General features: G+C 40.9%; 1 protein-coding gene across 1 annotated transcript; it reads right to left on the reverse strand.

The window, feature by feature from the left end:
• Positions 1-130: 130 nt before the first annotated feature.
• LOC121673388 (gamma-aminobutyric acid receptor subunit rho-3-like) lies at positions 131-12,640 on the reverse strand. The gene is made up of 7 exons (XM_042046671.1): positions 12,542-12,640; positions 10,930-11,153; positions 8,705-8,787; positions 7,962-8,102; positions 5,157-5,309; positions 2,825-3,021; positions 131-1,876 (listed from the first exon to the last, which is right to left on the reverse strand). The coding sequence occupies exons 1-7, from the start codon at positions 12,542-12,544 to the stop codon at positions 1,574-1,576; spliced, it is 1,104 nt and encodes a 367-aa protein (XP_041902605.1). The 5' UTR covers positions 12,545-12,640; the 3' UTR covers positions 131-1,573.
• Positions 12,641-12,879: the final 239 nt, after the last annotated feature.

Consider the following 12,879-nt stretch of genomic DNA (forward strand, 5'->3'; position numbering starts at 1 on the left):
GACAAATTCAGCTCTTTGAAAAAGTAACAGACGTCACCATGCTCTGAACAAACAAGATGGGAGCAAAAAAACAAGTAAATTAAATAAGTAAAAAAATTAGGTAAGTAAATAAAATAAAGAAACCAGAGAGTGATTTAGGCTTCCAGATTTATTCTCACTTCCTTGACCAATAAATTTGACCAAGCAGTGACCAAGCATTTACCTTGTGACATTTTTTGCCACCACAAATGATCATTTTGAACTGATCTTGTAAGTATAAACTCAGCTCATTAAATGACAGATGAAACCAAGGAATTTAGTGGAAAATGCTCCTGATTTGGGAAAGTTGAAAAAGTAATTTTGGTTCTTTTCTAGAGCTGTGAACACTTTTTGTGTGTATCCCTGAACATCCTTAATTCAGCCTCCTTATCCTGAACCTAAGGATATTTCCATGCAGGATTCATCTGAGACTGACAGGTTTCCTTGTATGTGTCTCTGTTTTGGCACAGCTGTTTCCTTTTATATCCTGGAACTGTCCTGGGGATCACTGCTGCAAGGGGCAGATGCAGCTTCTCCTCACTGGAACATTCAATCTCAAAAGCCAAAGGGGGAGGGAGGGAGGCAAAACCCCAAGTTCACGTGCAACATAAAGCAGAAGAACCAAAGGCGTGGTTGGTTTGTTCTCTTGACAAAATCATCTAAAATCTGTCTCAAAGTCTGTGTTTCTGTGTTTCTAAACCAAAGGGTTCTGCAGAAAGAAGGTGATTATAGCAGGTCTAGGTGAGACAGAGGTGTGTGGGTGACATGTGAAGGGCATGGCTCGTGCTGGTGATGCTGCTCATCCACCTGGGAGGTGGCTGCAAGTGCACAGGGTCTGGGATGTGGTTCCTGTGCTGCCTCAGGGACTGGTGAGCCAGATTTCTCCAAAAAAAGACTCCATGGAGAGTCATGGACAGCTGACAAGGGTGAGGGATTTTCCTGAGGTGCTGTTGATGCACCATCTACAAAGCCCCATCAGCCTTGCTTCCCGCTGGTCCCTACTGCACTGCTAAGCCATAATTTTCCCCCTGGCTACCATCCGAGGGCAGAGGCTGCTGAGGTGCACATAGTTTGCCCAGGAAAATTGAAATGCAGGAAGTGAAACAAGGACAGGAGCTATCCCAAGGCTATCCCAAGGCGGTTGGTGCCGATTGCTGACCAAAATGGAGCACAGGTGAAGAACAGAGAGGCTGATTCAAGAGGAGGGGTCTGAGTGCAGACAGAGACAGGGCAATACCTCAGGTGGGAGCTGCTGTCTGTCCAGGGGGTGATGAAGGGCTCCCTTCAAACAGTGAGCAAACAGCTCTTGTGCTACTGCAGTGGAGCCCGTGCATGGGATCACCCCAGTGAAGCACTGCACAGTCCAGCTGGGAAAGAACCCACACATGTGAGAGTCTTTCATTAAGAGTTTTGCTGCTAACCAAACCAGCCCAGGTTTGATGCAGAAATCTCTTTCGGAAAATTTTAACCTTTTCCTCTACTGCTGTTGCATTATTTTCAAAGTATGATGCAACACTCATTCACAAAATAATGTCTAGCTTATAAGCATTTTTGTTCACATGTACAAACCCCAGTAAAAAAAGTTGAACACAATATATACACTGGGAAATATAATCCTGGAATAGGTGTCAATAACATGATTGTTCTGTAAAATAATCCTGCCCACGTTTCCCTTCAGAGATCTCTTCCTCCTCAAGCGAGGTGTGTCTGCATTGGAGATGTTGGTTTGACTTGTCCTGGTCTCATTCTCCTCGCAGGGGTCTGGGAAGGGAGTCAGGTCCATGTCCACATCCGTGTCGTGGAAGCAGCCGTCGAAAGCCATTGCTTGCACTGCGTCCATGCTGTACATTCCTGAAGCCTGGCAACAAAGGAGAGTTACTCTGTGTCTAGCAGGAGCCATTTTGGCAAATCACAAATGAATAAAACAGAAAGTAAAGAAAGCTTTCCCTTCAGTGTTGTTCTCTCTGTGGAGAGCATGTGGAGAACAGGGCTGTCTCACAGTATGGCTCTCTGTAGGGCCTGCCCCCTTGAGCAGGACACGAGCAAGGAAATGTCATCAAATGTCATAAAACACACTTGTCTGCCTGATTATTGCCAGCTGCTGGCTGGCAGTACGTGCCTCAGCTTCTGAAACAGAAGAATCAAACTCTCTCCTGTAGGTCTGTGTTGCTGGAGTTGTGGGAAATGACTTCAAACATTTCTGGGAGTAGGTTTTTGATGGGATTATCAGATCATGTGAGCAACATATGCATCCTTTCTGTGTTCTTCCCCTCATGATATTCCAGCAAATGAGTTTACACAGGGGATATTCTTCAAGCAAAGGTTTTAAGTGAGAGCTTCACAGAAAGCAGATGTTTCACTTGTGTCTATTTCTGCTTCAGGCACACTTTTCTAAAAATGACCTTGCCATTACCCTGGTCTTGGGACAAAAAAGAAACAGGAAACAAGGAGGAATATCATATGAGGGCATGCTGAGGTCTATTTTAGAGACAGGAAAAATACCTTGATTGATAAGTATTTGAAAATAGAAGGAAGGTTATATTCCCCTGAGGGGGAAAAAAGGGGGCAAAAACATATCCCTAACCTGTGCCACAAGAAAAGGGAGAGAAAGCACAGACCTTCTCAGGATCTCAGAGAAGATGACACTTTGTGTCCCTTCATCCAAGTGAAAAAAAACCAAGTGAGATACAGAGTGGAGACAGAGATTGTTACTGTTCTGTTATCACTGTTATCACAGAGGTGTATCACGATTACTCTGTAGCTTCCAAGATGCTTTCAGAAGGCAACAAAACACTGAGGGTTGTACCTTGCCCCTTTTTTTGAGTTGTTTTCTCTCTTCAATCGTGGTGAGATAGTTCACTGCTGCATACTCGATGACTGACAGGAAGACAAAAAGGAAGCTGATCCATAAATACACATCCACAGCCTTTATGTAAGACACTTGAGGCATTGAGGCACTTACTCCTGTCATGATGGTCGACATTGTCAGCACTGTAGTTATACCTGCCAGAGTGAAAAGAGAGGTTATCACAGCACTGGCCAGCTGGTTCTGTTTAGCTCATCACCACTGCTTGGACAGCACAGCTTTGTGAGGGCATGTGATTGACACCCCCTTTAACTTCCTCACACAGGCTCTGAAAAGTGAACCATGAAGCACCCATCACACACAACACTGAGGGCTGTAAATCATCTCTCTGCTCAGAATGGCCACTGAGCAGCGTAAGGAACACTTTCCTGTGGCAGCTTTGGGCACAGCCACAGAAGTGAAAGCAGGTTTGTGGTCGTCCCTCACCTCCCAGAGCCAGGGTCACCACTGCACATTTTCTTGTCCAGGAGAATCACTAAACGATCACCATTTCCCCTCCCAACCTTTTCTCAAATTGTACTTCTCGAGAACATATATCAGCCTGTATGCCTCTGTCATAACTCCATGGCTCTCTAAAAACAATCTAGCATAAAAATGTTACAGCTACTGAAATGAAGAAAAAATTACTGTTTGCCTCAGTGTGACCAGAATTTCACCCTCATCTTTTCAATCTCTGCTCTTACATCGGCTATTCATCTCATTTTGGTTTGCTCTGGCTCAGGAAAAAAAACCAACACCCAACTCAGGCCCTGCTTTTAAAGAAATCAGTGTAACTCTGGAAGTAAAAACGTCTTGACATCTGTGAGACAGCACTGTCAGCTGGGTCTCTGTAGCCCTTCTCCAGTTCTACACTAATTCAAGCCCACTGGAAAACACAAGAGTTTTCCCCCTCCCTCTCTGCAGGCTCCTTAGGTTGAAGGATGGAGTTTGAAATACACCATATAAGAGGAAATCAATTTATTTAATATACATATACTCTAGGCCAAGAGCTAGGCTTATTAAACGTTGTTGTTAAGGTTTGCTATAAATTATGTATGATTATGCTAATGAAATGTGCTTTATTCATAGAACTCCTGATGCATAACCTTCTGCAGAAATCCATACATAAAGAACATGATCAGCAAAACTATCTTGACAGCATTAAAAATGGCCTACTGAGAATTAAAAAGTTATTTTAAAGATTAACTTAAATTTCTTCTAAATAAAAGAAATTGGTAGATGCATTAATAAAAGTAGCTAGGAGGTACCATAATTTGTTTTCAGATTAACAAATAGATTTATATCTCATGAATTAATAGCTTTAGACTGTGCCAATAGAAAGGGACCTTAGTCCTGTTTTTTCTAGATTGATATAGTTAGAGAAAACTGAGGGCTTTTGTCTAAGAACTACGTCAACATACAGTTGGCTTCTGGGACCAGCATCAGTGAGAAGAAGAAATGGGAGCTTCCTTATTTTAAAATGGGAGTTACAGGACTCAGGTGCATTATGGTTGCATCAGATATCTTAACAAATTCCGATCAGATCTTCAGCGATCCTAATTTTTGGAAAAATGTACTCATTCCAAGGCCATCAGCATTATATTCACAACAAAGAGAGTCTTGAAGTGGCATCCACTGATTCACCACTGAGAAAAAAAATAAACTTCTGTAAAAACCACTGTAGTGGGTCCTTTTCTCCTAAGATGAGGTGTTCAGAACTAAAACTGCAAGAGCAGAAAGTAGCCCAACCTAATCTTTGGCTTCCACCAAAGATTGTGTGCCTTGCACAGATGGGACACCAAAGCAAACACCTCCAAGGTGCCCGACAAGAAAGGCTTTGCCACACTGTCTCCAACTTGGTAGGAAGATAACAAATGTTTCTTGAGAAAAAGAAGAGCTGCAGAGCTTCTGCATAGATTGTGCTACACCTCACAATTCATGGATTTGGGGAGGGATCTGACTGCCTGCTACAACTTGTTACTTTGCTGGGAAGAGGGAAGGCAAAACCAGGTTTTGAAATTAAGTAAAATGCTACATCAGGAAAGCTGCAGAATCATCCCTTTTTTTGCTTCTGTGGTGTGTGAGCTGTTTTCAACTATAGCAAAGCCAGTCTGAACAAACATCCCCTTTCCAAATGTAGAGATTGACTGCAGGTAACAGTTCTAATAACAGTGCTGTTCAGGCAATTACCTGATATTCTTGCTCATGTCCTGTGTAAATAAGAAGCTAAAGTACCTCCAAACCCTCCCCTCTCCATTCTATACTCCCCAAAGACTATACAGTAAGGATTTACCTAGTGACACCCTGGCAGGAACAGCTCTTCTATCAATCCAAAAGGAAACCCAAGACAGCATCACCATCAGCATGGCTGGGAAATAGGACTGTAGCACAAAAAAGAAAATATGTCTGCGAAGTGCAAAGTTGATAAAAAGCCGATTGTACCAACCTATTGGAAAAAAAGGGAGAGGAACAGGTTAGGCGAGAAGAGAGCTGTGTTATTTGTGAGCTGCTTGCTGGCCCCTCCTTCTGGCAGGAGTGGTGTATCCACAGCAGGAGTAGTAAATGCCTCAGAAATCTTGCCACCACCTTAGTTTTACACAGTGCTTTACGAACTGTCCATCCTCCCTCATTTATGGGAGTGAAGGGTCATGGCTGCATGTATAAAATACTCTGTTATAACTGAGCTTGGGAAATTGAAGAAATTAAACAGACTTCAAGTGAAACTGCCAGAAGAATACAGACAGGAGACAATTGTCCAGTGATGCCAACACCCTGCCTTGCCTGAAAAGCAGCCTGCTACAAATACCTGAGAAGAAACAGCCCTTCCTTCTTTTTTTCCGGTCGGAGCCGCCTGCCTGCCTGCCGGCCCAGAGCTCACTTCAGAGGACAGGGTGCCATCTAGTGAATTGTGGGGCGTGCTCTGCCTGTGCAGCACTGCATCTGTGCTGTACCTCCTGTCATGGCAGGGAAACCAGGTTACAGTGAGGTAAAAAGGCAAAACTGGGTGGCTGCACAGCATCTGCCTGTCCAGGACAGACAGAAGCATCCGTGAGCCTGTGTTGGAGCAGTCCTGCCATCACAACGAGTGACTCTATAGAAAACAACATATCAAAATGAACCCCAAATAATATTAAACACTCCATTGTGTTTTCAGTTGTGGAGAAGGTCTTTTGTTTTAAAGATTATTGTCTCTAAAATGGATTTAAATTGTTGCTCTTCCGGAGGTCCAGGAACTCCAAAAGCCTAAACGCTACAGGTGTTGTTCACTGAGATTCACAGGAAAGGATATGCAGAACCTGAAATGCAGAAAGCTGCTTTGTGGGAATGATGACTCCCACTAGAGTGGTGCTGATTGTTCTCCACTATTATTTACTTGGAGGGTAATTTTTCTTCCAACAAAAAGCAAAATAAAAGAGCAAGAGGAAGTGGAACCTCCTGAGCAAAACAAAATCTCAAAGCCAAAGACAAGTGTAAGTCTACAAAGCACAGCATTCTGATTAAGATGTGCTACAAGCATTATTCAGGTACCTCCCAGTGGTCCCTGTGACTCAAAGAAAGTCTTTCCTTTCACCTTTACGCTGCTGAATAAGCTCACCCTCAGAACCTCTGCATGTTAAGAGTTAAGCAGTTACACTTTGCAGAGTCAAAGATACTGTGAGGGTGTTGCAAAGCCCTGGGTGCAGGGGCACTGTGAGGGTGCACTGCTGCGCACAAGGCTCTATTTGCTTGCATGAGTGGTTTTTGATGAAAATAGCAAGGCAGAAAGAAGCCAGCTGAGCTCCTGGAACCCAGTTTGATGGAAAATATCCCAGTCTCCTTCTTGCAACAAGGACAAATTTGATGTAGCTCTCAACAAGGCACAGTTATGATAGCAGGGTATCACTTGCCCTCCTTTCACCTGACAGTGGCTCTTGAAAGATGGAGCTCTGTTCTTAGCTCACACAGGAGCAGGAGATAAGGGTGAAGAACCTTATCAAGCTGTGAATTCCTCACTTCTTAGGCTGCATCATAATTTAAATTAGAACTTCTGCATTCAGTATCAGCCACTGCAAATTTGAATGGCGCTTTTTTGAATGCAAAAAGAAAATAACATTTAAATAAAATACACCAAATAAATCGATCTGCTGCTTTCCTTAAAGGCCACCTTTTCCAAAGTGTTGTGCACTTCATCATATTAAATGGAGTAATTTCTCTTTTATTCATCTGTTCTGATATAAAGGGCAATATCCAAACTGAAATGAATTGACTCAGACTGTAAAGTACAACAGCAAGAGTGCTGTTTTCTCTGGTTAAAAACATATGGTTAGACTACTTACATAGAGAAGTATCCCAAAATCTATAACTGCATGTAAAGCTACAAGAAAAACAAAATCCACCTTGCATGAAATCGAGACTACAATAAACTCCTAAAGCCTTGTGCCGCTTGCCAGAAAGAATAGAGCAAGATCTACAGGGAGAAATAAAAGCCTGTCTGGGGCAGATTAACCTGAATTTAAACTATGTAGCACTGACATAAAGGGATGCTTTCCCTGCAACTCTATGTATAAACAAGGAAAATTAAGCAAATCATGAATTAGACCTGAATAGGTAATAAATGGTCTCATATGAAAATCATCCAGTTAGCAGACTTTTAGTGACATTACACAGCTCCAAAAAATGAGGATATTTTAGCCAGTAAAACACACTGGAATTCATATTTTTGCTTTCTAATATCTGACCCTTTAGGATTTCCATTTTCAAGCTTTTCTATATAGCCAGGGCATAAAGATTCCTGTAAATTCAATACTCCAATGGCTTTCAGAGAAGCGCCACAATTTTGCAAGAGCTCATAACAGCATGTATTTGGTTTTTGTGCATTTTTTTTACAGGTTCTTAATGTCAGATATGAAGTCACAAGTATTATTATGGCCTTTCTTTCCTAAAATAAAGTTTCACATTGGTAATGCAAAGAGAACCAAGGCCCCAGACTCACAAGACCTCATTTTAACTGATCTCTCAGCAGCCACAGTCATTTACTAGCCAAGAATTTGAATGTGAAAGACATTCTGCATGATTTTATCCTGTGCTTCTCTCTTCTAAGGAGAGGGGCTTACTATACCAGTACTGCTGTAAAAAGCAAGTCCACTGGAAGCACTGAATTCCTCGATGAAGAACTGGGAGAGGGAGATCTGCTCATCTGTGCTCAGGGACTTGTTGCCATGTTTCCAGTACAACATCAGATCATCTTCATTGTATGCATCTGTGAGAAAGCAGAAACTGAAGTTATGAAGTTACTAAGGTAAATCACTTCCTCTTTCCTTTCTTAGGGAGAGGAGACCACTCAACCAATCTGGGAAAACCCCAAGGAGACTTTTTTTTCACCCTAGTTTGTCAGTTTGTTGACATGAAAGAAGTTTGCAAAGACTATGTTCCATCTTGTTCCAAGTTCAGCCCCATCCTGTGCCCTGCCAGCAGCTTACAACAGAGGCAGGGATGAAAAAGTAGATGTTTCACAGTAACACAAGCACCCATTTTCATTTTTCCAACAAGTCAAATATTGACATTTTATTTTACTTGTAATTTGCAGGTTTTTTCTCAGGAAAAAACCCTCATGCTTTTTGACAGATTTTTAGATTTAGGCCTTGGAATTACAAGCGACTGGAAATAAAGCAGGGTGTATCATGGTTTTTCTACCTTCCCAAAGCTCACTGAGTTCCAGAAAGATCCCAAATTGCCTAAAGTTCAATATGTACATGCTGAAGGGTTCAGGTCACACATCAAAATAAGTGAAGGAGGTATTATTCACAAGAAGGAATGCTGGTAAGAACGCACATGTGAAGAACAATCCAAAATTAAACTTACAGCTTTCCAGTTCTAAAGAACAGTTCTGTGTGTCCAGAGGAAACCTACTGAAATCCATGAAGCACATAGCAGAAACTGTTATTCTGCAGAAGGGAACAGAAAAACAGAAACAGAATGAAAAATTTCAGACTTTCTTAGCTGTGCACACACTTTAGTGAGATCCCCAACCAATCTGCTGTTTAGAATCCTATTGATTGAGGTTTTCTGCCCTTTTAGATGCTTCTAAAATAGCTTCAAGATGGTGAGATAAAGTTAAATCACTAAGAGATCAACTTTTTTTAAAAAAACATAAATAGTCTTTATTATTAAGTACATTACCTTTGATTTTTAAAGCCTAAATTTGGCCTGATCCTTCATTAGCCTTTCATGCATTTTGCTTTGAAGGTTTACACTTACGAAGATTAACAAAGGGAGTTCGCATTTCTTGACTGGATTTCTCATAGACTGAAGTAGACAATATTATAGATTAGAGCAAATATTATTCCAAGTGCTGTTTTCCCAGCTAGAATAGTTATAGTATTTAATTGCAAGAAGAGATTAGCTGCAATTTCTGCAAGCTTACTCTCCTCTTAAATGAAATGCTTTATATTGCAAAAAGCTTAAGGAAATCCAGGCAAAGACTATTTTGCATTCCACCTGCTTTTTCACAAATGTTTAGAGGACAAATACCTCTTTGTATTCAATAAAAAACAAAAAGAAAAAATCAAACTTCCCAGGGGCAGCAACTTAAATATGGTAAATATTGCCAGACTTCCCTCTCTCGTCACAGCTTCCATGGCATTTGATGGTTTAGTTCATTTTTTTCAGTTTTCCCCAAATGGAATCCTACAGGAATTTCAGTGAGGGTTATACAAGTGCCCTATGAAAACCTGTGATCAGTAACCAGACTGTAGCTGAATTTTTACAAGTGTAAGACTTTACTGGCTTGAAATGAGATCCTAAGAGTGGGACATGCACAATGACTAGAGGACCAGGCGAACAAGAAGAAAAGAAAGACTATTTTAGCAACAGATCAAGATTTTTTGTTTCACTTTGCTTCTAAAAAATCCTGGATGCCAGGCACTGAAGAAAAACGGTGAAATATGCAGATTTATAGCATGTAAATATTTGGAATATAAGCTACTTACTGGATGTAAAACTGGCATTATAAAAAAGGGTGTTTTAAGGAACATCTAAGGAACATTCCCTACTTCTCACTTGGAGAATCACTGATATAAGCCTTAGTGTAAGGGTATAGTTCCTCTGATGCCTCCCTCTCAAGAATCATGGAAATGAATAAAGCAATAAAATGCAAATGAATAAAGCAATAAAATGCACACTTGACCTCATTGTTCCTTACTGTTAGTGTGATTCTTGAACATACACTACTTTAAAGTGGTGTACAGCTGCTGTTGTGAGGATTTCTGCATGTCCTCAGGAGACAGGAGATAAATTCATTAATTGTTGGAACAATTATTAGACAGCCACAATCTCAAATGCTTCCATAAATCTTCAGACTGCCCAGATTGGATGAAATATCACCTCTGTGCACAGGGCTACTTAGTAACAAACTGGATTTCTGCAATGCACAGACCTCAGATTGCTTACCCTAGGGGGAAAATTCCTCCATTAAAACTATTTCTGCCACATCATCCAAATCTCCTTCATGAAGCAAAGCAGTAACATGCAGATGGAAGGAAGACACATTAATGACCTTGCTATTCCAGTCCTGGAATTGCTGTTTCACTCTTCAGTTCCTTTCAGTCCCACAACACTGCTGGTATCAGCACCAAGAATCTGCTCTCTGCCTATCTAGAGCCCTGGTTTGTATCACTGGCATGTTTACTGTTAAGCCATGCTGAAAATACCTAAAACAGTTTTTAAAGATTCAGGTTAAAAAAAAAACAAAAAACAAAAAACAACCAAACCCATGGTTTTTCCTTTGCTAATAATTTTTGCTTTACTGTACTCAGTAGCAATACTGCTAGAGCCACTGGCAAGGAATTAACACTTGATAAACTCCCTCGACAGGAAACAATATCTGAATGACAGAAAAAATATGTTGTCAATCCAAAATTTCTTTTTCCACTGGCACACTGGTCACCAATTTCCCATTATGTGCTGCCAGGGGATTAATGCCAGTACAGTATGAGAATCTTAACTGCAAGTATTGCCAGTAATTTCAATTACAGCCAAGACATGACAATTGCAGTCATGGATTTTCTTAGGGAGGGTTATTGCCTCACCTCAGACTGAAGAGGACGTTGCCATCAGGGTACACTCGCAGCATGATGTTTTCCACAGTTGTATCATGGATGAAAGATCTTTTGGAGTGCACAAAAAACACATCAGGTACCCAGATCTTTTTTATCAGCCGCCCATCAAAGGTCATGCTTTTGTTTTTGTTGCTACGGAATGAGAGTCTCTCATCCTTCCAGTAGTGTCTCAGATACAAAGTCATTGTGAAGTCCTTTGTTTCATTAAAAATAAAAGGAGACAATGCTTGTTTTACTCAAGTGCAACAGAAAACACTACAAATTGATCAATTCATGCAAAGGATCAATTTCTTGTCTGGACATTATCTGAAAGATCGTTAATGAGAGGAACCAAGCACCACTCATTGAGTTCGAATATGAATATTGCTGAGACAGTGGTTGTTTGCCTTGTCCCTGGTGTCTCAGTCTGAGGTTCAGACTTCATTTATCCTCAGATAAAAATTCTACATATTTCAGTAGTCTTCTGGACTGTGCCAGCTGTGCAGTGATAAAGAAGCTTTAAAACCAACCAAAGATAAATGGAAAAAAAAGTTTCCTCTGGAAATCTTCACAACCTTTTCCAAGAATGTGGTTCCTTTATGATTCCTTTACAAAGGGATTAATTTGAGTTCTTCATGAGCACTTGGTCAATTTTTAAAATTCATAAATTTGTACATTTTGTACAAATATTGTACAGAGGTTAAATCTGCACATTTGTGAATTAAATGCATCATAAAGAAACAATATGACAAATTTCATAAGAGTAACCAATTAGATTTTACACTAACTACAACAACTACAATTTTTTTTTTAAATATGAAAGACTATTACAAATATTTTATGATCCTATTTAGAGAAACATCACGACTGCAAATACACATGTGGGAAGAGACAGAGAGGATGCTGCAAACCCAGTGTGAGCTTCTACACACCCTGACTGCTGTGTGTTCACCTATATAAATTTTGTGTTATTAGGCAGACATCATTTATCTCAGTAGAACAATTGCTTCTGATAAGAATACTGTGAAGAGACTTAGATCTTCCCCTGTGATATGATTTTATGGCCCTGTAATATGATTTTATGATTTGGGTAGGTTTGCAAAGGAATGCAGGAGTTCATACTGACATTATTAGTGACAATTTGGGCTGAGGAATGAACCGCCTGCCTTCCAGTGCTACAGGCCCTAATTGCAGTGGGGTGTGTCTCCTTCCCAGGACCACTTCTGGAACTGATGTTTCTCTTTCTATTTGTTACGATCACAGCTCCACCCACGCCACAATTATGGAATATTCAGATTTGCATAAACAAAAGAAGCAAAGGACATGAAGCCTCATCGTGTAAGGTGCAGAGCACTAAAACTCCTGTGGAAACCCAGAGTGTTTACTGAATAGTTGGAGTTTTCAAACCAGACCACTGCCCACTCTGAACTGTTCATCTGGCCCAGGGACAAATTCAACACTTACTAGTTTAAACGCATGCTTCAAGGCAAGGATGTGCTCTTTAGGGTTTGCTTTCTTTAACTACATTACTCTCTATCATCCATCTGGATGTTTCTGAACCCCTTGTATTTTTACTGAAATCCCTTATTCCAGTTCTACTCACCATGTCAACTTCGGATATGCTGTCAATGCTCTCCACCTGCACATCAATGCCTACAGGTATTGGTGACCCTGCATGGGAACAGAAAAAGGGATGAGGAGCTTAAACCCCTATTTTTAAAGGGAAGACTGTGCAGCACCAGCAACCTAACAGAGAGTACTCCATCCCAGCATTTACTGCAGTCTCTCCACCTCAGAACACTGAATTATGAAAGGCAACAAAGTAAAACCTGATGCTGAACAGTTGTGAAAATAAGCACAAAATCTTCTTTTTGCAGCCAGACCAGTTGTTATTGGCACTGCAGTCTGGCCAGCAGTGCCAGTGTCCTTGTGCTGCCAAAG

Source organism: Corvus kubaryi, unplaced genomic scaffold, assembly GCF_017639235.1.
Source record: "Corvus kubaryi isolate FWS band 111438036 unplaced genomic scaffold, C.kubaryi_AGA036_p1.0 65375, whole genome shotgun sequence".
Lineage (NCBI taxonomy): Eukaryota > Metazoa > Chordata > Aves > Passeriformes > Corvidae > Corvus > Corvus kubaryi.

Bases quoted from the DNA above. Each gene is read 5' to 3' on its own strand.
- LOC121673388 (XM_042046671.1), bottom strand. The intron at 8,788-10,929 runs GTGAGGCAATAA...TCCCTTCTGCAG, and splicing joins AACGTCCTCTTCAGTCTGAG to AATAACAGTTTCTGCTATGT. The intron at 1,877-2,824 runs GTACAACCCTCA...CTTTGTTGCCAG, and splicing joins AACTCAAAAAAAGGGGCAAG to GCTTCAGGAATGTACAGCAT.